Raw genomic sequence first — 22,291 nt, forward strand, 5'->3', positions numbered from 1 at the left:
TCTAAAGAAGTGGAGCACATATACCATATCCTGAATAAGTAGGATATCAGCTGTAAAGAAGTCAATTCTCCCCAAACTGCTCTACCTATTCAAGACCCTACCAGTGCCACCCTACAGAGCAACCAAAAAATGTTTTTTTAAGTTTATTTGGGCAAAATTTAGGCACAGGGTACCCAAAAAAGTATTGACAATGAGCAGATCTCAAGGTGGATTAGCTGTACCAAATACCCGCAGATACTTGATCCATAGATATCCTTTTGCCTATTGCAATCAATCTTAGCCAAATCGTAGTTCGCCACTGGTCTCCCCTTCTTTCCAAGGACACTGGGGATCAAAAAACCTCTTCCAAATATATGACTAAATAATAAACTATGCACATTTGCAGAGCTCCAAAAGAGGTAGTTAGCACTACAAATAAATCCAAATTTCGCATTTTATTTAAGGTATATGTAGGGGGTGGCCTCCCTCTGGCTCCCTAGACCCCTTTGTAAGACTATGCCTTCTGTCATCTGATCAGTTCACCAGGTATAACCAGGTATTTGCAGAGTAACAATCGTTTGCCTGAGGGATAATTCATCTGGCGAAAGGTTGCAAAACTTCGTTAGCAATAAACTCTTTCGGTAGCAAATAGTCTTCTACGCCTGTTAGTAAATTGGCGATGTTCCTGCAGATTGGATTTTTGGCAAATTTTCACTAGCGAGGGCCACTTTACCCTATAGTAAATCTGCCCCTATATGTGCTATCAGCCTAAGAGCACCCAATTGCTTAAGAAATATCAAACACACCTAGATTCACTTCTTGTTATCTAATTAAGATTTGGCCTCAGACAAAGGGCCAGAAAATGTAATTAAACTGGGGATAAGCGAAGGTTGGTGACTGATCAAAGTAAAGCAGCACATGCGGACATGGTAATAGTAGATATACATTTAAAGCAGCAGCAATACATACCGTATGCTGCAACATCAAAAAAGGTATATTGAAGCAGACAATTTAAAAGAAGAATAAGGAAATTAGGTTACAAAATCAGGTAAGGTGGATGGAAGTGGACATAAATGTAATGCAGCAGTATAGTATGCTATATGGAGTTTATTTTAAACCCAGGCTAACAATGTATGCTGGCAAATCAACTCTTTTTTATGCTTCAGCATACTTGAACATTTTCATATGTCGCTTTGTATAGAACTTACAGTATATGATACTTTCCCTTTAATTGTTTAATATTAAAAAAAAATACAGTCTTACCATCTGAAATACAACATGGTGACGTTCCCTCTCACATGTCTGAAAAATGACTCTCCCTGTTGGAGACACGTAATCCACAGTATGCAGTATATCTGCAAAGAGCAAATAAAATTTAGGGGAACAATCTTTTACCTGAATGAGTAAAAAGTAATAATAATAATGAAAAAATTTATTGAAGTACAAATCACAAGCATGATTTGACATGTCCGTTAATGTTTTACAAAAGACCCAGAAATAGTGGCTCAAATATTCTAGGTATAACTGGAGATTCCGTCTAATCTTTTGTTTCTACTATTGTGGGACAAATTAACAAGCTTTTGTTCTGACGTGTAATGCACAATTTCTTCAAAGGTCCTCACAAATAAGCAACAAGGAGTAAAGCTATATAAAGGTGGCCTTAGACACACCAATAATATAGTACAAAACAAATTTTCGGAAGACTCGGATATCGGTCAGCCTTTTGAAGGCACCCAAACATCAGCCACTGTTAGTGCTGAATTGTCAGATACCTGTATATCTGACGATTCAGCTCTAACACATTTGTATTGAAAACAATCTTTCCTGCGACCATAGGTCTTAGTTACATTTATGGGCAGATTAATCAAGGGTAAAATTAAAAATTCTAATTTAGAATTTGAATTTTCAAGTTTTTTTATGGCCAAAACTGTCAAATTCGAGTATGGCATTTAAATTAGATGTTCGACATTTATCATACTCTGTCCCTTTAAGAACTTGAATTTGACTATTCACCACCTAAAACCTGCCAAATTGCTGTTTTAGTCAATGGGAAACGGTCCTGGGATCAATTTGTTGAGTTGTTTTCAGCCTCTCTGACAACTCTGACATTCGAGTTTTATTCGGGTCGATCCTATTAACCCGATTCTATTTTTTAAGTAAATTTCGATTGGTCAAATTTCATGGAAGTTTTAAAAAAACTCCCATGAATTCAAAATTCGACCCTTGATAAATCTACCCCTTAGGGTTGCCACATGGCCAGTTTTGAAGGGCTGTCCAAGTCCCAACGTACTTGTCCGCATTACCGAGTTATCTTAACTAATGGGTGCTGTTGGTTAGTGTGATGTACGGCGTGGCCTTAGTGAAAAGGCTGCTGGGGGGAGGGTGATATCATTCCAACTTGCAGTGCAGCAGTAATGAGTAAAGTTTATCACAGCATTAATCACATGACTACGGGAAACTAACAACATGTCTAGCCCAATGTCAGATTTCAAACTTAAATATTAAAAAATCGGTTTGCTCTCTTAAAAGCAGAACAGAATTCTAATTGAGCACATTGGTCAGGAGCTTGGATTCTGCTGTGGGCCATTTGCCGTGGGCAGTCTTGTCCTGGAAGGCCACTCCTCAGCCAGAGAGGCTGGTGACTGTAGTGACAGTGAGTAACTGGGAAATGGCACAGGGGATCCTTCAGAGGATTTTGGGTCTTTGTCCACCAGAGCAGAGATTGCTTGGTGCATTGGTAAACAGACCAGAGTCGAACAGAGGTAGCAGTTCTGTTCCACTTCTGTAGAAGTTCTATTTGGAGTTGTTGCATGCACAATTGTGCCACATCTATGGAAGATATAATGAGACCTCATAGTTGCATGCAGTTTCTGATCAATAAATCTGTTAAATGTATGGCCAAATGTGCTGTATTTATGACTTTTGTGATTTTCTCTTGTGTGGATTATGTGAAAGCAGGAGTTGGTGTGGAGTCACAACAAGGCTCTGGACTAAGCTCTAATGAGCAGCCCACCTAGGTAGGGGCTATTGCTGTTGCCTCGTGTAGACCACCAGACTGGACATAACCTTGGTGAAGCCTGGAACTGGAAGTGTTATGTTCAGTGTGAAGCAGATAATTGATGATTTAGATGTATGGGGAGGTGCAAACAGGCTCATTGAGACATGAAAAAAAATCTCTTTGTTGGCATGTAGGATGCAGAAGCACTGAATGAGCTCTTTCAGATACAGGGCAGGACAAAGGGAGCCATCATTTTGTGGACAGGAAAAGGAAGGGAACTGGGATAATCACTTTTTGTTGCACATTTCCAGAACAGCGGATGGAACCTCTGATTTTTAATAGGGTTGGTTGAGATTCTGGATCTCGTTAATCTGGACAGAGGATTTAAATCCATTGTAGACCCACTTGTATGAGGGGTGAAAAAGTCAAGCCTTCCTGTAATAGAGATGAAGGTTCAGGAGTTTTGTTGTTTATCAGCAATTGGTTTGGAGGGTTCAATACAGTCTTCCTGGAGCCATGAAAACCCTTGCAGCTGGACACAGACAAAGCATTCTGAGGGTAGAGCCTGTTGTAGCAGGGACGAAAGGAACATTGTGAATTTGAGAAGGGTTTGGATTTCTGGGAAGAAAATTACTTTTACCTCCCATCTTAAAAATGATTGTATGAAGTTTACTTAAAAATAGGCTAGTGCCTGAAAAGGAGAAGCAACCAGATTCTTCTGGGATGCTGCATCAAGTTTTCAGCCAAAGAGCTCTTCTTTTTGCTATTGCTAAAACCAGCAGACTTGGCAAGTAGGTGAAGAGTGTCCACAGTATATTCACATAAATAGTAAATAACGTTAAGTATTTTGGAGAGGTGAGCAGATAGTTCAAGTTGTCATCAGAAGCTGTGCATATGGCTTCTTGGGTCCACAGAGTGAGTGTTCTCAAAACACATTCATATGTAATGACTGGGTTAAAGGCTTAGGTGGAAGATGTAAAAATGTTATGGGGACCTTGAGGAAAGTGTCTTCCTTCCATCCATATGGAAAGCAGACAATTGTGCTGCCCCAGTGCTGTTGAAAGCAGAGTGCTGGATGTAGAAGGAAAACTGAGAAGGTTCAGTTCAGGTGAGGAAGAGGAATACAAAGGTAGCGCAAAACTATATACAGTGCAACTGTAGGTATGTCTTGCACAGATGGGCTTCATAGCATCACATGAGCATGCTGTGGTAGGATACTAATTTTCCCCATACCAATTAGACTACCAGTGATAGTATAGGAGCATAAATTAAAGAGATACTGTTGCGGGAAACAATTTATTTTTCAAAACGCATCAGTTAATAGTGCTGTTCGAGCAGAATTCTCCACGGAAATCCAGTTTTTAAAAGCGAAAACAGATTATTTATAATTCATTTTGAAATTTGGCCTGGGGCTAGACATTTTCCCAGGTGCTCTCAAGTCATGTGACTTGTGTTCTGATAAACTTCAGTCATGATTTACTGCTACAGTGCAAGTTGGAGTGATTTCACCCTTCTCCCATCCCAGCAGCCATCAACAGAACAATGGGTAGCTAACCAGATAGCAGCTACCCGACACCTCTGTCAATAGAAAATTCATATGCACTATTTGCATTTGGGGTCAGTATATGCCAGCTGCTTTGGTATATCTATGCATATTGGGCATCAAACTGTTCAGTAGACATTTGGCATCAATATTTAGGGTGTTTTACTACTGTATGTAAGAAATAAGGTGAGAAATGAATGCGGCCAATTGCAATATTTTTAGCGATTTTCAAAAATGTCATAAAAACCTTTGCCTTTAGTGTAGCTTTGTAGTATGGTAGTTTGTAGTAGAAAGCCATACATGGCATGTACCTTGATAAACATATGTACACTGGGCATCAAACTGTTCGGCAGACCCCAGGCATTCATAGTTAGGATGTTTTATTTTGGTACCTAATAGTATGTGGAAAATAAGATGTTGCAAGTTGGAAGTGTTGAGGTGATTTTTGGATATGTCACCAAAAGCGCCAGATTTAGGAAAGGTTTGCAGCTTGATGCTTTGGAGTAGAAAGACATGCATACCCAATATTTATTTAGGGGAATGTGTACTTTCCAAAAATATATGGTTTTCTGGGGTCTGCCCCTCAAAAAATGCTGTAACTGTGTTGATTTTGAAGTAACTGAAATGACAGACCATATGGAGGTGTCCTCATTTTGGGGCCCCTATATGCCACATACTTGGGTAAACCCTATACATATTGGACATAAACCTGTAGCGGACCACAGGTGTTCATATTTGAGGTGTTTTATCTTGGTACCTAATAGTATGTGGGAGATAAGATGCTGCAAGGTGGAAGCTTTGAGGTGATTTTCGGCAATGTCACCAAAATCACCAAATTTAGGAAAGGATGGTGCTTTGGTGTAGAAAGACATGTATACCCAATTTGGATTCGGGGGAATGTGTACTTTACTCTACCTTTGCCTCCAAAAAATGCTGTAAATTATAGAACTTATAGCTCAAATGGGCTATCTACATTTTGTGGCCCCTATATGCCACATACTTAGTTAAATTTATATATATATATATATATATATATATATATATGATACATAAAGAGTTCAGCTGACCCCAGGCTTTCAAGTTTAAGGTGCTTTATCTTGGTTCCTAATGGTATGTGGGAGATAAGGTGCTGTGAGGTGGAAGCTTTGAGGTGATTTATGGAAATGTCACCAAAATCACCATATTTAGGAAAAGTTTGTGGCTTGGTGCTTTGGAGTAGAATGATATGCATACCCAATTTGGATTCAGTAGAATGTGTTTTCTAGGGTGAACATACTTTTTTCTAGCTTTGCCCTCCAAAAAATTTTGTAAATGCAGATTCCAGATTTTGCAGTATCTAGAATTACAGAACTGATAGCTCAAATCAGGTGTCTACATTTTGGGGGCCCTATATGCCACAGTGGACTCCTGGTATTCATATTTGGGGTGTTTTACATTGGTACCTAATGTTATTTGGGAGATAAGATGCTTCAAAATGGAAGTTTTGAGCTGATTTTCGTAAATGTCACCACAATCACTAAATTTAGGAAAGGTTTGCACCTTCGTACTTTGGAGAAGAAAGACACGCATAGTAAAATGATGTAAATGTGTTGATTCTGCAGAATCTGGAATTACAGAACTGATAGCTTGTATGGGGTGTCTTCCTTTTGGGGCTCATATATGCCACATACTTAGGTAAGCCAATACACATAGGGAAACAAACTGTTCACTGGACTCATGGCATTCATATTTAGGGTGTTTTACCTTGGTAGCTAATGATATGTGGGAGATATTATGCTGTAGACTGGAATATTTGAGGTAATTTTTTTTTTTAAAAAAACACCAATTTCTATAAAAAATTATAACTTTGGGAAAGAATTACAACTTGACAGTTTGGAGTACAGAGATATATAGTATTTACCAATTTTGATTTGCCAGAATCTGTTCTTTCTAATAATGTGTGGTTTTCTATGGTAAACATACTGTTAGTGGAATGTTTGGCCTTGAAATCAGAAGTGTGCAGTTTTGTGGAGCGGTGTTTTGAAAATTTGGAAGTATACTGCTTGGAGTTTTTGATCTTAAAAGGGGCATAGAGTCACGGGAGGAGGGGGCCATTCTTCCACCGTATAGAGCACTTGTAAGGCCCCATCTAGAATATGCCGTACAGTTTTGGTCTCCATCACTCAAACAGGACATTATTGTATTAGAGAGGGTACAGAGAAGGGCAACTAAGCTGGTAAAAGGTATGGAACATCTTAGCTATGAGGAAAGACTGACCAAATTGGGGATGTCCAAGAGGCGCTTAAGAGGAGATATAACTATGTATAAATATATAAGGGGATCATATAATAATCTCTCTAATGCTTTATTTAACAGTAGGCCTTTCCAGCTGACACAAGGTCACCCATTTCGATTAGAAGAAAAGTGGTTCCGCTTAAGTATTCAGAAGGGGTTTTTTTACAGTGAGAGCTGTGAAGATATAGAATTCTCTCCCTGAATCAGTGGTACAGGCTGATACATTAGATAGCTTTAAGAAGGGTTTGGATGGCTTTTTAGCAAGTGAGGGAATACAGGGTTATGGGAGATAGATCATAGTACAAGTTGATCCAGGGACTAGTCCGATTGCCATTTTGGAGTCAGGAAGGAATTTTTTCCCCCTCTGAGGCAAACTGGAGACGTTTCAGATGTTTTTTTTTTACTTCCTCTGGATCAACTAGCAATTAGGCAGAAAAAAACAAAAACCTAAAAGGCTGAACTTGATTTACGTGTGTCTTTTTTCAACCTTCCTTACTATGTTACTATACAAGTGAGAAATATGCATAGATCTATATTTTTGGTATTGGCACATTCAGAAGACATAGAACTTTCTAAATCTGCTATGTTCTCGTACATAAAATAAACTATGTTTCTGATATATGTATTTGTATTATGTGAATCATGATTTTTTTTTTCATATTATTAGACACTTAGAAGCCTATATTTTTTACACAAGTTGTCATGAAAAAAATTATATTTTGTTTTCCTGGGTAATCCTGCCCAGGAAAGGCCCTTTACCAAAGACAGAAGCATACATTGATTTACACATTAGTTCTTTAACACTTCAGAGGATAAAGGAAAATAACCCCTAATTCAGGTGGTAATGTATATCTGTAGTTCCCGAGTTCTTATGACTCAAACTCTAGTATCTATCTACTTTAAAGGATCACTTATTCCAGTATCCTAATCAAATTAGATTCCATTTGAATGCTTGGAAGACTATTTGGGATGAGTATTTTGGTATTTATTGGCCCTAACTGATATGTTAATATGTGGGGGATATAAAACCAAGATACTCTAAAAAGCCCATGGAGAGGGTTTCTCTCATTTCAAAGGACACTAGTTGTTCAGATGTTAATTGGTAAAACAATATTTAAAGAAATTACCTGGTTTGACTAAAATAACGATATTAGGATACTCAATTTACTTATTTCATTGTGACTTATTTCATTGTCAGTCAATCAGAACTATTTCCCTGTTTGGTTAGAGGAATTATATTTGATATATACAGTATAGCAATGAGGTTTGCTTATTTGTTTGTAGGGAAAAGTCTTTAGCAGGCTATACCCTATAAAATATAAACTGTGGGCACGTTCTGAAAGACCTGTTACCACTTGCTGTCTCTTGGCTGAAAAATATGAATAAAGTTTTCATCTTTACCAATATTAATATATACAACAAGCTTTTGCTAACATATGTGCTGACATACAGTACATTTCTTCTCATCATTTTCCATGCACTTCTCCGCTGAACTTTGCAGAATTGTCCCATTTGCCTTTGTAATCCCCTGATACTGGGTATCCGAAATAGAATTTCATAGTAAAGATCATCCTTTTTTTCAAATAACTAATGACTTGTCTGCTTTTAAAGTTGGAGCAGCCCTGGCTTTTATCACCAGTTTCTGGACCTGTTGCACAAAGGATAGTATTTCCAGTCTGTTGAGGGACAATGAAAGGGCAATGATTCTACCTAATGCTGGAAAAGGTTCATGTGATGATTGGTCAGATTTCAGAGAGCTAAACCCTACCAATCTTCAGCCTTTTTCAGAAAGCTGAGCTTGCAGATTGCACTGGACCTCAGAAGTAGATTGTCCTGGTTGCCGCTCCTCCTGTCCTCCCTCTCTTCCATGGTCATAGCTGTCAGGGCACCCAAAGATGGGAAGGTGTAAATGTGTGCAAAGGCCTTTAACAGTTTTCATGTGGAATTTGGGGTTCTACTGGGATGGTTGGCAATGGACAACACACATTCCCCTCAAATAAAACCAAAATGCTAATTACAATATCACAGAAAGAGGAGATAATACCAAAAGCCATATTTCATATGGCAGGACTACAGATACTACCAATAGAAGGAGAGAACTCCTGGAGATGAAGGGGGTTGAATCTTAAGACTTTGACGCTATGGCTTCAGAAGTATTCAACTTTGACCCAATATGGTTGAACTGACAGGACAGGCCAATGGTGAGAAATTTTTTTTCTGGACGTCTTGAACTTGTGTTGACTTTAAGTTCATACATTTTCTTTAGGGAAATGTTTCAATTTGACTCCTAGCAATGATGTAACAAAAAGTTTGGTCTTTCACTTAAGTAAATTAACCATTGTAGCAGCTGCATATTCTGGGTGTCCAGTTTCATCAATATTCTACAGGAAATATTTGGATTGGAGTCTATAATTATCTTTTCCTGTCTGCTGCCCACACATCTCTACAAGGGCCAGATGATTAACTAAAGAGTTCATATACACATAAAAAGTAAAACAAGTCTTCTGTGGGTCATATGAAGATGTATATTACATAGCGAATAAAACTTACCATTGACAACACGCTTGCACTGCAGCATCTTTATATCAACCAGTTCCTAAGAAGCAAAAGAGGAATAGGTGATGCACAAGACTGCAAACAATCATGTAAAAACCAACCTACCACAATACAATGGCTGTTTAATAAATATATTTCCCATATTCTTTGAAGTTATTTCACTTCACTCATCAATCATGAATAGAGAGTAGGATATAGGATATTGATTTTATACATATTGACAATCCCCTCTGGATCGAAACATGTTGATGTGAAGATGGAGGAATACATATTTTGCCATGTTGTTGCACAAACATTTGCTGTGAGTGCTTTCTGATATACATCTAAATAACTATATCTATCTATCTATCTACCTACCTATCTATCTATATAAATGTTTGTGCAACGACGTGACAAAAAAATGTATTCCTTCATCTTCACATCAACTTGTATTGATCCAGAGGGGATTTTCATCAGAGTTCCTTTGTTACTCTGGACAAAAAAAGGGTACCCTGATGAGTGAGGATTTCTTTAGGGGTCCCAACCCCAGATGAAGCAATTCTTTGGCGATTGTTTTAGCAGAAGTGTTGCGTAAAGAAACAGCTTCTGGTTAGCGGGTGGCATAGACAATGATCACTAAAACATATTGATCGCCTGGGCAGACTTTAACAAAGGGCCCACCAGATCCATGGCTATCCTCTCAAAAGGTACTTCAATAATGGGTTATGGGACTACGAAACTGTGACATTGGAGCAGAAATATGACAAACAGGAGAGGCCCCCCAAAATTATGTAAATGCGTTGATATTGCAAGTATCTGGAATTACAGAACTGATAGCTCGAATGGGGTGTCTACATTTTGGGAGCCCTATATACCACAGTGGACTCCTGGTGTTCATATTTAGGGTGTTTTACATAGGTACCTAATGATATGTGGGAGATAAGATGCTTCAAAATGGAAGTTTTGAGGTCATTGTTGTAAATGTCACCACAATCGCCAAATTTAGGAAAGGTTTGCAACTTGGTATTTGGAGAAGAAAGACATGCATACCCAATTTGGATATGTTTTTCTGAGGTGAATATACTTTTTTGTAGCTTTGTCCTTCATAAAATGATGTAAATGTGTTGATTCTGCAGAATCTGGAATTGCAGAACTGATAGCTCGTATGGGGTGTCTTCCTTTAGGGGCCCCTATATGCCACATACTTAGGTACCTTGGTAGCTAATATGTGGAAGATATGATGCTGTAGACTGGAAGCTTTGAGGTAATTTTTTTTTAAAAAAAAAAAACACCAATTTCTATAAAAAATTATTTAGGAAAGAATTGCAACTTGGTAGTTTGGAGTACAGAAGTATATTTCCCCATTTTGATTTGCCAGAATCTGTGATAATGTGTGATTTTCCAGGGTAAATCTACTGTTAGTGGAATGTTTGGCATTGAAATCAGAAGTATGCAGTTTTGTGGAGCAGTGCTTTGGAAATTTGGTAATGCTTGGAGTTTTTTATCTATACAAGTTAGAACTATGTATAAATCTATAGATATTTGGTAATGGTGCATGCAGGAGACTGAGAACTTTCCAAATCTGCTGCGTTCTCATACATAAAATAAATTGGGTTTCTGAAATATGTATTTGTATTATGTGAAACACAATTTTTTTTTCATATTATTAGAAGCCTATTTCTTTGTCCTGAAAAAAATGTTGTTTTCCTGTGTAAACTAAAGGACCCGCCCAGGAAAGGCTCTTTACTGTAAGGGAGAATTACCTCCTGCCTCCACGCCGACGCTGTCCAAGATGGCGGCGCCCAGTTCTTCCACGCGGTTCTTCCCAGGCGCGGCACTGTGACGCCAGTGCGCTTTTGCCAGCGTCAGAATGGACGCCGGCGATTGGATGGACGCCAGCGTCGGAATGCCTGCACAATTACGCCAGTGCAGTGACTTCATTACGTTTATCCCTTGGCGCCAATGGAGGCCTATTTAAGGAGCCTAAAGGTCTGCAAACATTGCCCAATTATAGGTTCTACTTCGTGTGTTCCTGGGTGTGCTAGTATATATTGATTCTTGTTCCTGATCTTGACCCTTTGCCTGTTTATCGTTATTGAACCCTTGCCGCCTGAACTGACCTATTTGCCTGGACTTTGACCATTCTTTTGCCTAATCCTATTGTACCGCGAACTGTGCTGAACTTCAGCTTCCTCTTTGGTCCGCTACTCCAGTTTGAGCCTTCGGGCCCTTGCATTATAATTGGGCCATGGACCCTTCGGAGGAAGCCCAGCCCGATTTCGGCAGAGCTTTTCGCGGATTGGCTGCCCGCATGGAGTCTTACGAGGCTCAGCAGTCTCATTTCGGACAGGCGCTGGAGGCCATCTTGGAGAAACTGTCTATCCTTACGCCCGCAGCTCCTGCTCCAGTTCCTGTTGCTGCTCCGGTTCCTGCTGCATCCGCGGTTGAACCACGTATCCCGGCACCTCCTCTCTACAGGGGAGAGGATTCGTAAATCAGTGCCAGGTCCAATTTGTTCTGCAACCCGCTCAATTTGGATCTGAGCGTGCCAAGGTGGGATTTGTCATCACGCGTCTGGCAGGAAAGGCACTCAAATGGGCGTCTCCGCTGTGGGAGAAGGAATCTCCTTTAATTGACGACGCCAAGGCTTTCCTCCAGGCGTTCCGGACCGTCTTTGACGCTCCTGGCCGAGTTGTGTCTGCTTCTTCGCGGCTATTTCAGATTCGACAAGGGAGCCGCAGTGCCTCTGAGTATGCCATTGAGTTTCATACATTAGCTGCAGAGACAAGTTGGAACAATTACGCTTATCATTCCGCTTTTTACAACGGGCTCTCTATCCGCCTGAAAGACGATCTGGTTTCTCGCGAGCTGCCTATGCTTCTGGAGGACCTAATTGCTCTGGCCATCAAGGTGGACACTTGGCAAAGAGCATCAAGTGGATAAAGACCGTCTCCAAAGGTTCCAACCCACACTGGCTCCTCACTTTCAAAGACCCATGCTGCCTAATACGACTTCTTCTCCATCATCTTCTTCCTTGTCGGCTTCTCCTTCTTCTACGGTTGAAGAACCCATGCAGATAGGACGAGCCAGACTTTCCGAACAGGAGAAACAGCGGAGACGGGTAGCTGGACTTTGTCTTTATTGTGGGGGCAAATCGCATTTTGCCCATGAATGTCCCGTGAGGCCAGGAAACGCCAACGCCTAGGTAGGTTTGGGGAGACCTACCTGGGCGGGATTGATCCTTTTCCCCACAATTCTTCTCATAGATTTCTTCTTCCAATACAGATTCGATTTTCCACCAAGACCATCCACTCCCAGGCGTTCCTTGATTCTGATGCAGCAGGGAACTTTATGGATCGAGTCTTCTCTGAACTACATGCCATACCACTACAGCCCTTATCTGTTCCGCTTCAAGTCTTGGCCATCGATGACAAACCTCTGTCTTCAGCTTTCATTTCGAAGTCCACTGTTGAGCTTTCCATCATGGTCGGCTCCCTACATTCTGAGAGACTTTCCTTTTTTATCATAGACTGTCCCTCCACACCAGTAGTTCTAGGATTGCCTTGGCTTCATCTTCATAACCCGGTTATTGACTGGGCAACCTCTCAAATCTCCCATTGGAGTTCTTTCTGCCAGCAGAACTGTATTCCTAGCAATCCTCTCCTGAAATTATCCTCAGTTACCATGGACTTCTCCTCTCTGCCCTCTGTTTATCAAGACTTTTCCGACGTCTTTTGCAAGAAGTCTGCTGAAACCCTTCCATCCCACCGACCATATGACTGTCCTATTGAACTACTTCCTGGTACCATGCCTCCTCGTGGACGTACTTATCCACTCTCCCCTTCTGAGACCAAGGCTATGAAAGACTACATTCAGGAAAATCTCTTAAGAGGCTTCATTCGTCCTTCTTCGTCTCCAGCTGGTGCAGGATTCTTCTTCGTCCAAAAGAAAGACGGCGGTTTACGGCCATGTATCGACTACCGGGGTCTGAACAAGATTACTTGTAAGAACCGCTATCCACTTCCCCTCATCTCAGAATTATTTGATCAACTTAGGGGAGCCAGTCTCTTCACAAAGTTAGATCTACGCGGAGCTTATAACTTGATCCGCATTCGTGAAGGCGATGAATGGAAGACTGCTTTTAATACGCGTGATGGACATTATGAATACCTCGTCATGCCTTTTGGGCTTTGCAACGCACCCGCAGTCTTCCAGGAGTTCGTAAATGACATCTTTCGAGATTTACTGGGACTTTGTGTTGTTGTCTATCTGGATGATATCTTGATTTTTTCCAAATCCTTGAAAGAACACCGGCTCCATGTACGAGAAGTTCTCTCCCGCTTAAGGAAGAATGCTCTTTTTGCTAAACTGGAGAAATGTTCATTTGAAACTCTCAAAATACCTTTTTTGGGATACATCATCTCCAAAAAAGGGTTCGAAATGGATCCAGCCAAGACTACCGCCATACAAGATTGGCCTCTTCCAACAAGCACAAGATCCATTCAACGCTTCATTGGTTTCGCCAACTACTACCGGCAATTCATCAAGGGCTTTTCTTCCAAGATTGCTCCTATTCTATCCCTCATCCGTAAAGGTGGAAGACCTAATTGTTGGCCTTCCTAGGCCCTGGAGGCCTTCAAGACTTTTTCTTCTGCTCCAATTCTAAGACACCCCGATCTTCTTCTGCCATTTTTTATTGAAGTTGATGCCTCAGATGTAGGGGCAGGGGCAGTTCTTTCTCAGAGGCTTCCATCAGATGGAAAATTACACCCCTGCGCCTTCTTTTCCAAAAAATTCTCCTCTCCTGAACAGAACTACGACATGAGGAATCGTGAACTTTTGGCGGTAAAATTAGCTCTGGAAGAATGGAGGCATTTATTAGAGGGTTCTATGGTTCCTGTAACAATTTTTACGGATCACAAGAATCTGGAATATATTCAAACCCTTAAACGTCTGAATCCCAGACAGGCTCGGTGGGCACTATTCTTTTCCAGGTTCAACTTTGTTTTAACTTTTCATCCTGGTTCCAGAAATAAGAAGGCCGATGCCCTGTCCAGAAGTTTTCTTCCCGAAGAGCCTAGTATTGAGGAGGCTGAACCCATTGTGCCTTCTACCAAAATTTTGGCAGTCCTTACTCCTTCCTTAGCTTCTAAATTATTATTTGCACAGTCTTCGGCACCAGTGAATACACCCTTAGGGGTAGCATTTGTTCCTCCAGAACTACGCCAGTCCATTTTCAAACAGTCTCATTGTTCCAAGCAGGCTGGCCATCCGGGATTTGTAAGACAATGGACTTGATTTCCCGTCTTGTCTGGTGGCCTTCTATTCGGAAGGATGTTAAAGACTTCGTCTCGTCCTGTGCAATTTGTGCAACATCTAAATCTGGTCATTCCCCTCCCAAGGGACTTCTTCTGCCTCTATCTATACCGTCTCGTCCTTGGACTCATCTGGCCATGGATTTTATTGTTGACCTTCCTGTTTCCCTGGGACACATGGTCATCTGGGTGGTAGTAGACAGATTCAGCAAGATGGCTCACTTTATTCCTCTTCGCAAGTTGCGTTCTGCTCCGTAGCTCTCTAAACTCTTCATTCAACACATTTTTCTCCTTCATGGATTTCCGGCTGAAATTGTGTCCGACAGGGGGTCCCAGTTTGTTTCCAAATTTTGGAGATCTTTGTGCAAGGCGCTTCATATTTCTCTTCAATTTTCTTCTGCCTACCATCCACAGTCCAATGGTGCTGCAGAGCGTGTCAACCAAGCTCTCGAACAATTCCTACGTTGCCATGTTTCCTTATGCCAAGACGACTGGGCAGATCTCCTTCCCTGGGCCGAGTTTGCCCACAACAATGCTTTGCATGCCTCCTCTGGGAGATCTCCTTTTTTTTGTGTCTTCGGACAGCATCCTATGGCCTTTCAGCTATCTGGCATGCTACAAAGTCCAATCTGGAGAAGAGCTCTATTTCGCAGAAGTTTTTTGCTGACAAGAGAAGAGGTCCTACTCCTCAGTACTCCCTGGGAGATAAAGTTTGGCTTTCCACCAGGAATATCCATCTTAAGATTCCTACCCCCAAACTTGGTCCCAGGTTCATTGGTCCTTATCCTATCATTGAGGTTATCAACCCAGTGGCAGTCCGGCTTCAACTTCCTCCAGAGATGCGGATCCCCAATTTATTTCATGTATCCCTTCTCAAGTCTGCCTCCTCTTCAGAGTCATCTTCCTCTTCTCCCACTCCTGTCATTGTAGATGGTCTTCAGGAGTTTGAAGTAAGAAGAATCTTGGACTCCCGGGTTTCAAGAGGTTCCCTACAGTACCTTGTGGAATGGAAGGGTTTCGGTCCAGAAGAATGTTCCTGGGTGAAAGATTCAGATGTGCATGCTCCTGCACTCATCAAGAAATTCCACAAACAGTTTCCTTCGAAATCCAGTCGTGGTGGTCCTGAGGCACCCCATAAGGAGGGGGGTACTGTAAGGGAGAATTACCTCCTGCCTCCACGCCAACGCTGCCCTGCTGTCCAAGATGGCGGCGCCTAGTCCTTCCACGCGGTTCTTCCCAGGCGCGGCACTGTGACGCCAGCGCGTTTTCGCCAGCGTCAGAATGGATGCCGGCGCTTGGATGGACGTCAGCGTCGGAACGCCTGCGCAATTACGCCAGCGCAGTGACGTCATCACGTTTATCCCTTGGCGCCAATGGAGGCCTATTTAAGGAGCCTAAAGGTCTGCAAACATTGCCCAATTATAGGTTCTACTTCGTGTGTCCCTGGGTGTGCTAGTAATATATTGATTCTTGTTCCTGATCTTGACCCTTTGCCTGTTTATCGTTATTGAACCCTTGCCGCCTGAACTGACCTATTTGCCTGGACTTTGACCATTCTTTTGCCTAATCCTATTGTACCGCGAACTGTGCTGAACTTCAGCTTCCTCTTTGGTCCGCTACTCCAGTTTGAGCCTTCAGGCCCTTACATTTACCAATGATAGAAGTATGCTTCTCCACATCGAGTTCATAAAGTTACACAATTTAAGCATACTATACTCCGCCCCTCCCATGGCTAACTGACCTCATTTCCCCCATGTCCCAAGCCAACATGTAGGATATGTATAAAAAAAAAAAAAAGAGAAAGAACTGACCCATATGGTTGCATCCTCCCATCTGTTGAATCCAAGACTCACGTGTAATAGTAATTAAAACATAACTTTTAATAAAGCATTAAAACAATGTCCAGTGTATATGGATTAAAATATTGGTTAATGACAAGAAGGCGGATTGACAAAAGGCGATTTCGATTTGTTCTACAGGTTACAAACAATATACGGCTGTGTTGTAAATGTATTAACAAGCCATGTGACAGTAAAGTGCAATCACTGGCAGAGTCACCCGAGTTATTCCACTTCCAGTGCCAACTCCTTCCCCCACTTAGAGATCCCTCCCGAGGAATGGTAAGGTAGACGCACTGATATGGGTGAAACTGCTAGTCGTATGGATTATACTGTGCCTCAATGCATCTACGGCTTCATACTGCGGCTTATGGTCCATTCTGGGTCCCTTATCTTGACTATATAGGTAAACTTTGAAGATTATGCAAAATACGTTTAGGCATAACCTTCTCCCATCAAACGCAATACCTTAATTAAGACCAAGTGTAATCCTGTGCCGGACAGGTCTTGATAATCAAAGTTCAGACATTGACAAATAAATTGTGTGATAAGTTGAAGAGCCTCACAGTGTTGTGATTTATTGAAAATAAATTAAAGTGTACCACACATCCTCACAATGTTTCCAATAGGTGTTAATGGGTAAATGTGTTTTCAATTGATGTCAATGGGTAACTGTATCGGTATAATGTATACTGTTTCCATATTCTCCTCTAATGTTGCATCTTAAAATTAATAAGCAAAACCAATATTTTAATACATATACACTGGATAGTGTTTTAATGCTTTATTAAAAGTTATGTTTTAATTACTATTACACATGAGTCTTGGATTCAACGAATGGGAGGGTGCAACTATATGGGTCAGTTCTTTCTCTTTTTTTGATACACATCCAACATATACTTACCCTGCACACCATCCTCTGTGTTTGATGGTTGGTGTCAGATGTATTCCAAGTTGAGACCGGTAGTAGTAGCTCAAAATCAGATGGTGATTGTAAGATGTTGCTCTCTGAATATCAGCAGCAACAAATGAAATTGACCAAATCATGGTGGACTATTTCCATATATAATAAATATATAGAAAGCAACATTATCCCCAGGGGGCTGCGTATCAAAATCCTCCCGACCTTTGAAATACCAGAAGATATTTTCAGAGGGAGGTGGGAGGAAGTACTGCACAAGTTCTCTATGCAATTACTTAATTTAGCATGTGAACATGAGAGACAGGTTGTATCAGATCTAACTACTAAGATCAATGATATTGAGAAACAGTTATCCGATTATTCTCAAAATGAAGTGCATATCTCAAGCATGTTCAGAAATCAATGCAGAAATAGATCAGGTTGCACTAAAAATTATTTTATTGGAAGAAACAGAAATATTTTAGAGATACCACTGATTATGCTATGGGTACAGTCTATAAATGGGGATGCAGAGTTAATAATAGAAATACCTCACAGAGTGATCTATCTAGATCAGAGAGATCGGATGAGGATACCTCTACCAACGCCACTAAATCAAATACATCTGCATCCTCTTTTTTTAGGGACAGACAACAGAAAAGGGTCAGGAGTAGGGGTAAGAGAATTAAGAAACCAAGAAAGGTGGGTCTATCAGCGTCAGAATCACTGGGAACGAGATTGGAGCAGAGGAAAACTCAGGGATATTAAATATTATTAATCTCAGTGATCGTATCCTTGTGTACTTTCAAAAAATGTATGGTTTTGGAGGGTCTTTGTGCTGTTAGGAGGGTGTTGTGGCACATAATACACAGTCAGGGTCTTTAGTCACAGAAGGCGAATCGCATGCAAAGAAAATGCAAATGCACTATTTTTATTTGGGGTCCGCACATGCCACCTGCTTTGGTATATCTATGCATATTGGGCATCAAACTGTTAAGTAGACCCTTAGCGTCAATATTTAGGGTGTTTCCCAATTTTATGTAAGAAATTGGGTGAGATAAATGTGGCCAATTGCACTATTTTTAGGTTCTATTCAGAAATGTAAAACCGCTGCTATAATCGGCAAATTTAGTAAAGCATATTTGGGGTCTGCACCTGCCACCTGCTTTGTTATATCTATGAATATTGGGCATCAAACTGTTCAGTAGACGCTTGGCATCAATATTCAGGGTGCTTTAGAATTGTATGTAAGAAATTAGGTGAGATAAATGCGGCCAATTGCTATACTTTTAGGCGATTTTCAGAAATGTCATAACAACCACCGCCTTTAGCATTGCTTTGCAGTATAGTAGTTTGGAGTACAAACACATAATTACCTAAATTACTCGGATGACTCCGCCGGTGATTGCAATGTATTATTAAGGCATATCGAGTATGCAAGAAAGCCATATTATCATGTGGCTTGTTAACTACAAACTGGCAGTCAAGAGGGGACGTAGGGGACAGAAGAGTAGGGGGGCTGGTCCACAGTTTGTCCAAAACAGCAAATTTGCTGTTTTGGCTGAAGATGCTGGGGAGGAAAACTCCGAACTGGCGTGTATGGAGCAGGCTGACTCTCGGAGCACCCCGGGAGGCAGTGGCTCTAATACGGGTGGTGGGGGGAGTGCAAGGAAGGAACGGCAGGTTCTAGTTATAGGGGATTCAATTATTAGAAAGGTGGATAGGGTAATCTGTCGCAAGGCCCCTACATGCCGAACAGTCTGCTGCTTGCCTGGTGCTAGGGTTCGGCATGTGGCTGAACGAGTGGACAGATTATTGGGAGGGGCTGGGGAAGACCCAGCGATCTTGGTACACATAGGTACCAATGACAAAGTTAGAGGAGGTGGTGAAGCCCTCAAAAATGATTTAAAAAACTAGGTGCAAAGCTGAGGGTGAGGACTTCCAAGGTAATTTTCTCAGAGATATTACCTGAGCCACAAACAACACTAAGGAGACAGCGGGAGCGTAGGGAGATTAATGCGTGGCTAAAAGATTGGTGTAGGGAGGAGGGTTTTGGGTTTTTGGAGAACTGGGCTGATTTCCCAGTCAGCTACAGGCTCTTTGCTAGGGATGGGCTGCACCTCAATGATGATGGGGTAGTTGTTTTGGGAGAGAAGATGGCTAGAGGGTTGGAGGAGATTTTAAACTAGGTGTGGGGGGGGAGGGTTCAGTAAAAGATTCAGTGGAAGACAGGTTAGATGAGATAGTGGGCAAAGAAAGGGAAAATGGGGGAGGAGATTTGGCTGGGGATACTGTTAAGGATAGGGAGGACCACATGTCATATGTTCAATATGGCACCAGTATTAAATGTATGTTTACAAATGCAAGAAGTCTGACTGGTAAAATGGGAGAGCTGGAGCTGCTGGTGTTGGAAGGAAAATATGATGTGATTGGTGTGGCTGAAACATGGCTGAATGAGTCGCATGACTGGGCAGTAAATATCAGTGGCTATACTTTGTTTCAGAGGGATAGAGGCAATAGAAAAGGAGGAGGGGTATGTCTGTATGTTAGGCAGGATTTAAAAGCTCATATAAAGAAGGAGGTTATGTTAGAAAATGAGGGGGAAGAAGTCGTATGGGTGGAGTTCTTCACCAATTGTAAAGAATCCAGCAAATTAATTGTAGGAGTATGCTATAGACCCCCTAATGTAAGTGAGGAGGAAGAGACAAAGCTCCTAATGCAAATAGAAAAGGCTGCTAGTTTAGGTAAAGTAATGATAATGGGGGATTTTAATTACCCAGATATTGACTGGAGCAATGGTACTGCTAGATCAGTTAATGGGAACAAGTTTATAAACTTATTGCACGACAATTTTTTAGCACAGGTTGTTGAGGAGCCTACCAGAAAAAACTGCTATTCTTGATTTAGTGATCTCAAATGACCCAGAACTTATAGCAAATGTGCAAGTCATTGAACCCCTGGGTAATAGTGACCATAATGTTATATCTTTTAATGTCTGGTGCAAAAAACAAAAATATACTGGGGCAACAAAAACCATGAATTTTGGAAAAGCTAATTTTAATGCCTTGAGGGCTGCCCTACAGAGCATTGATTGGGGCATTAGGTTTTCGGCTAAAAACACAGAACAGAAATGGTTGTCATTACTGTTCTCAATTTATTCCCTTAAGGACGAAACGTAGAAGCTCTAAGAATCATCCTGTGTGGCTTAATACAGAAGTAAAGAAGTTAATGGGAAAGAAGAGAAAGGCATTTAAAAACTACAAATCTGTAGGGACAAAAGCGGCATTTAATGAATATAAACACTGTAAAAAATGTTGTAAATCAGCAATCCGGAAGACTAAGAAAAGAAATGAAGAGTTAATTGCGGGGGAGGTGAAAACTAACCCTAAAAAGTTTTTTAAACATATTAATAGTAAAAAGATGCAGGTTGAGAGTGCTGCTCCATTAAATGATGGTAACAGTATGTTGTAACAGATACAGAAAAGGCAAATGTGTTAAATCAGTTCTTTTCTTCAGTGTATACAATAGCGGAGTCTGGGTTCACAGGCTCACTTTATAACTGCACGAATGGTTCAGCTCAATCTAGTCAGTGGCTGACTCAGGATATGATTCAAATAGCTTTAATACAAATTGATGTAAACAAGGCTCCAGGGCCTGATGGCATACACTCCCGGGTTCTAAGAGAGCTTAGTTCAGTTTTAGACCAGCCCTTATTTCTGATTTTCTCAGATTCACTGTCATCTAGTATGGTGCCTATGGATTGGAGAAATGCTGATGTTATTCCAATATTTAAAAAGGGATAACGATCTCAGCCTGGCAATTATAAGCCAGTAAGCTTGACATCTGTGGTGGGCAAATTATTTGAAGGCTTGTTAAGGGATCACATTCAAAATTTTGTCCTAATGAATGGCATTATGAGCAACAATCAGCGTGGCTTTATGAAGGATAGGTCATGTCAGACGAATTTGATTGCATTTTATGATGTGGTAAGATTCTGGACAGTGGGGGGGCAGTAGTTGTGATCTATTTGGATTTTGCCAAAGGGTTTGATACTGTGCCCCACAAACGAGTGCTTTCTAAACTAAGGTCTGTTGGGCTTAATGAAGTCGTTTGCACGTGGATAGGAAACGCTACAGGATCGGGTACAGAGGGTGGTTGTTAATGGGACATTCTCTACTTGGAGGAAGGTTCTTAGTGGGGTCCCCCAGGGCTCAGTATTGGGTCCACTTTTATTTAACTTGTTCATTAATGACTATGGGGAGGGTGTTGTAAGTAATGTATCAGTGTTTGCAGATGACACAAAATTATCCAGCCCAATTAATTCCATCCAGGATGTGGCATCCTTGCAACATGATCTTGACAAACTGGCAATCTGGGCAGCTAAGTGGCAAATGAGATTCAATGTTGATAAATGTAAAGTCATGCACCTGGGATGTAAAAATATCCAAGCCACTTATACCCTTAATGGGACTGAACTAGGCAAATCCATTATGGAAAAGGACCTTGGAGTCCTTGTAGATGATAAACTTGGCTGTAGCAAGCAATGCCAGTCGGCAGCATCAAGGGCAAATAAGGTTTTGACCTGTATTAAAAGGGGCATAGAGTCAAGGGAGGAGGGGGTCATTCTTCCACTGTATAGAGCACTTGTAAGGCCCCATCTAGAATATGCCATACAGTTTTGGTCTCCATCACTCAAACAGGACATTATTGTATTAGAGAGGGTACAGAGAAGGGCAACTAAGCTGGTAAAAGGTATTGAAAATCTTAGCTATGAGGAAAGACTGGCCAAATTGGGGATGTTCACGCTGGAGAAGAGGCGCTTAAGGGGTGATATGATGACTATGTATAAATATATAAGGGGATCATATAATAATCTCTCTAATGCTTTATTTACCAGTAGGTCTTTCC

The 22,291-nt window shown here is 41.1% G+C and overlaps 1 protein-coding gene across 6 annotated transcripts in view; it reads right to left on the reverse strand.

The window, feature by feature from the left end:
- Nucleotides 1-22,291, reverse strand: part of dus2.L (dihydrouridine synthase 2 L homeolog) — a 254,007-nt gene that overhangs the window by 202,794 nt on the left and 28,922 nt on the right. For all 6 annotated transcript variants that reach the window (XM_041590114.1, XM_041590115.1, XM_041590112.1 and 3 more), the window contains 2 exons: nucleotides 9,345-9,390; nucleotides 1,243-1,334 (listed from right to left, as the gene is read on the reverse strand). In XM_041590114.1, coding sequence (XP_041446048.1) covers nucleotides 1,243-1,334; nucleotides 9,345-9,390 — 138 coding nt within the window. The remainder of the gene's footprint in view (nucleotides 1-1,242; nucleotides 1,335-9,344; nucleotides 9,391-22,291) is intronic.

The sequence above is a fragment of the Xenopus laevis genome, chromosome 4L (genome assembly GCF_017654675.1).
Source record: "Xenopus laevis strain J_2021 chromosome 4L, Xenopus_laevis_v10.1, whole genome shotgun sequence".
NCBI classification, from domain to species: Eukaryota; Metazoa; Chordata; class Amphibia; order Anura; family Pipidae; genus Xenopus; species Xenopus laevis.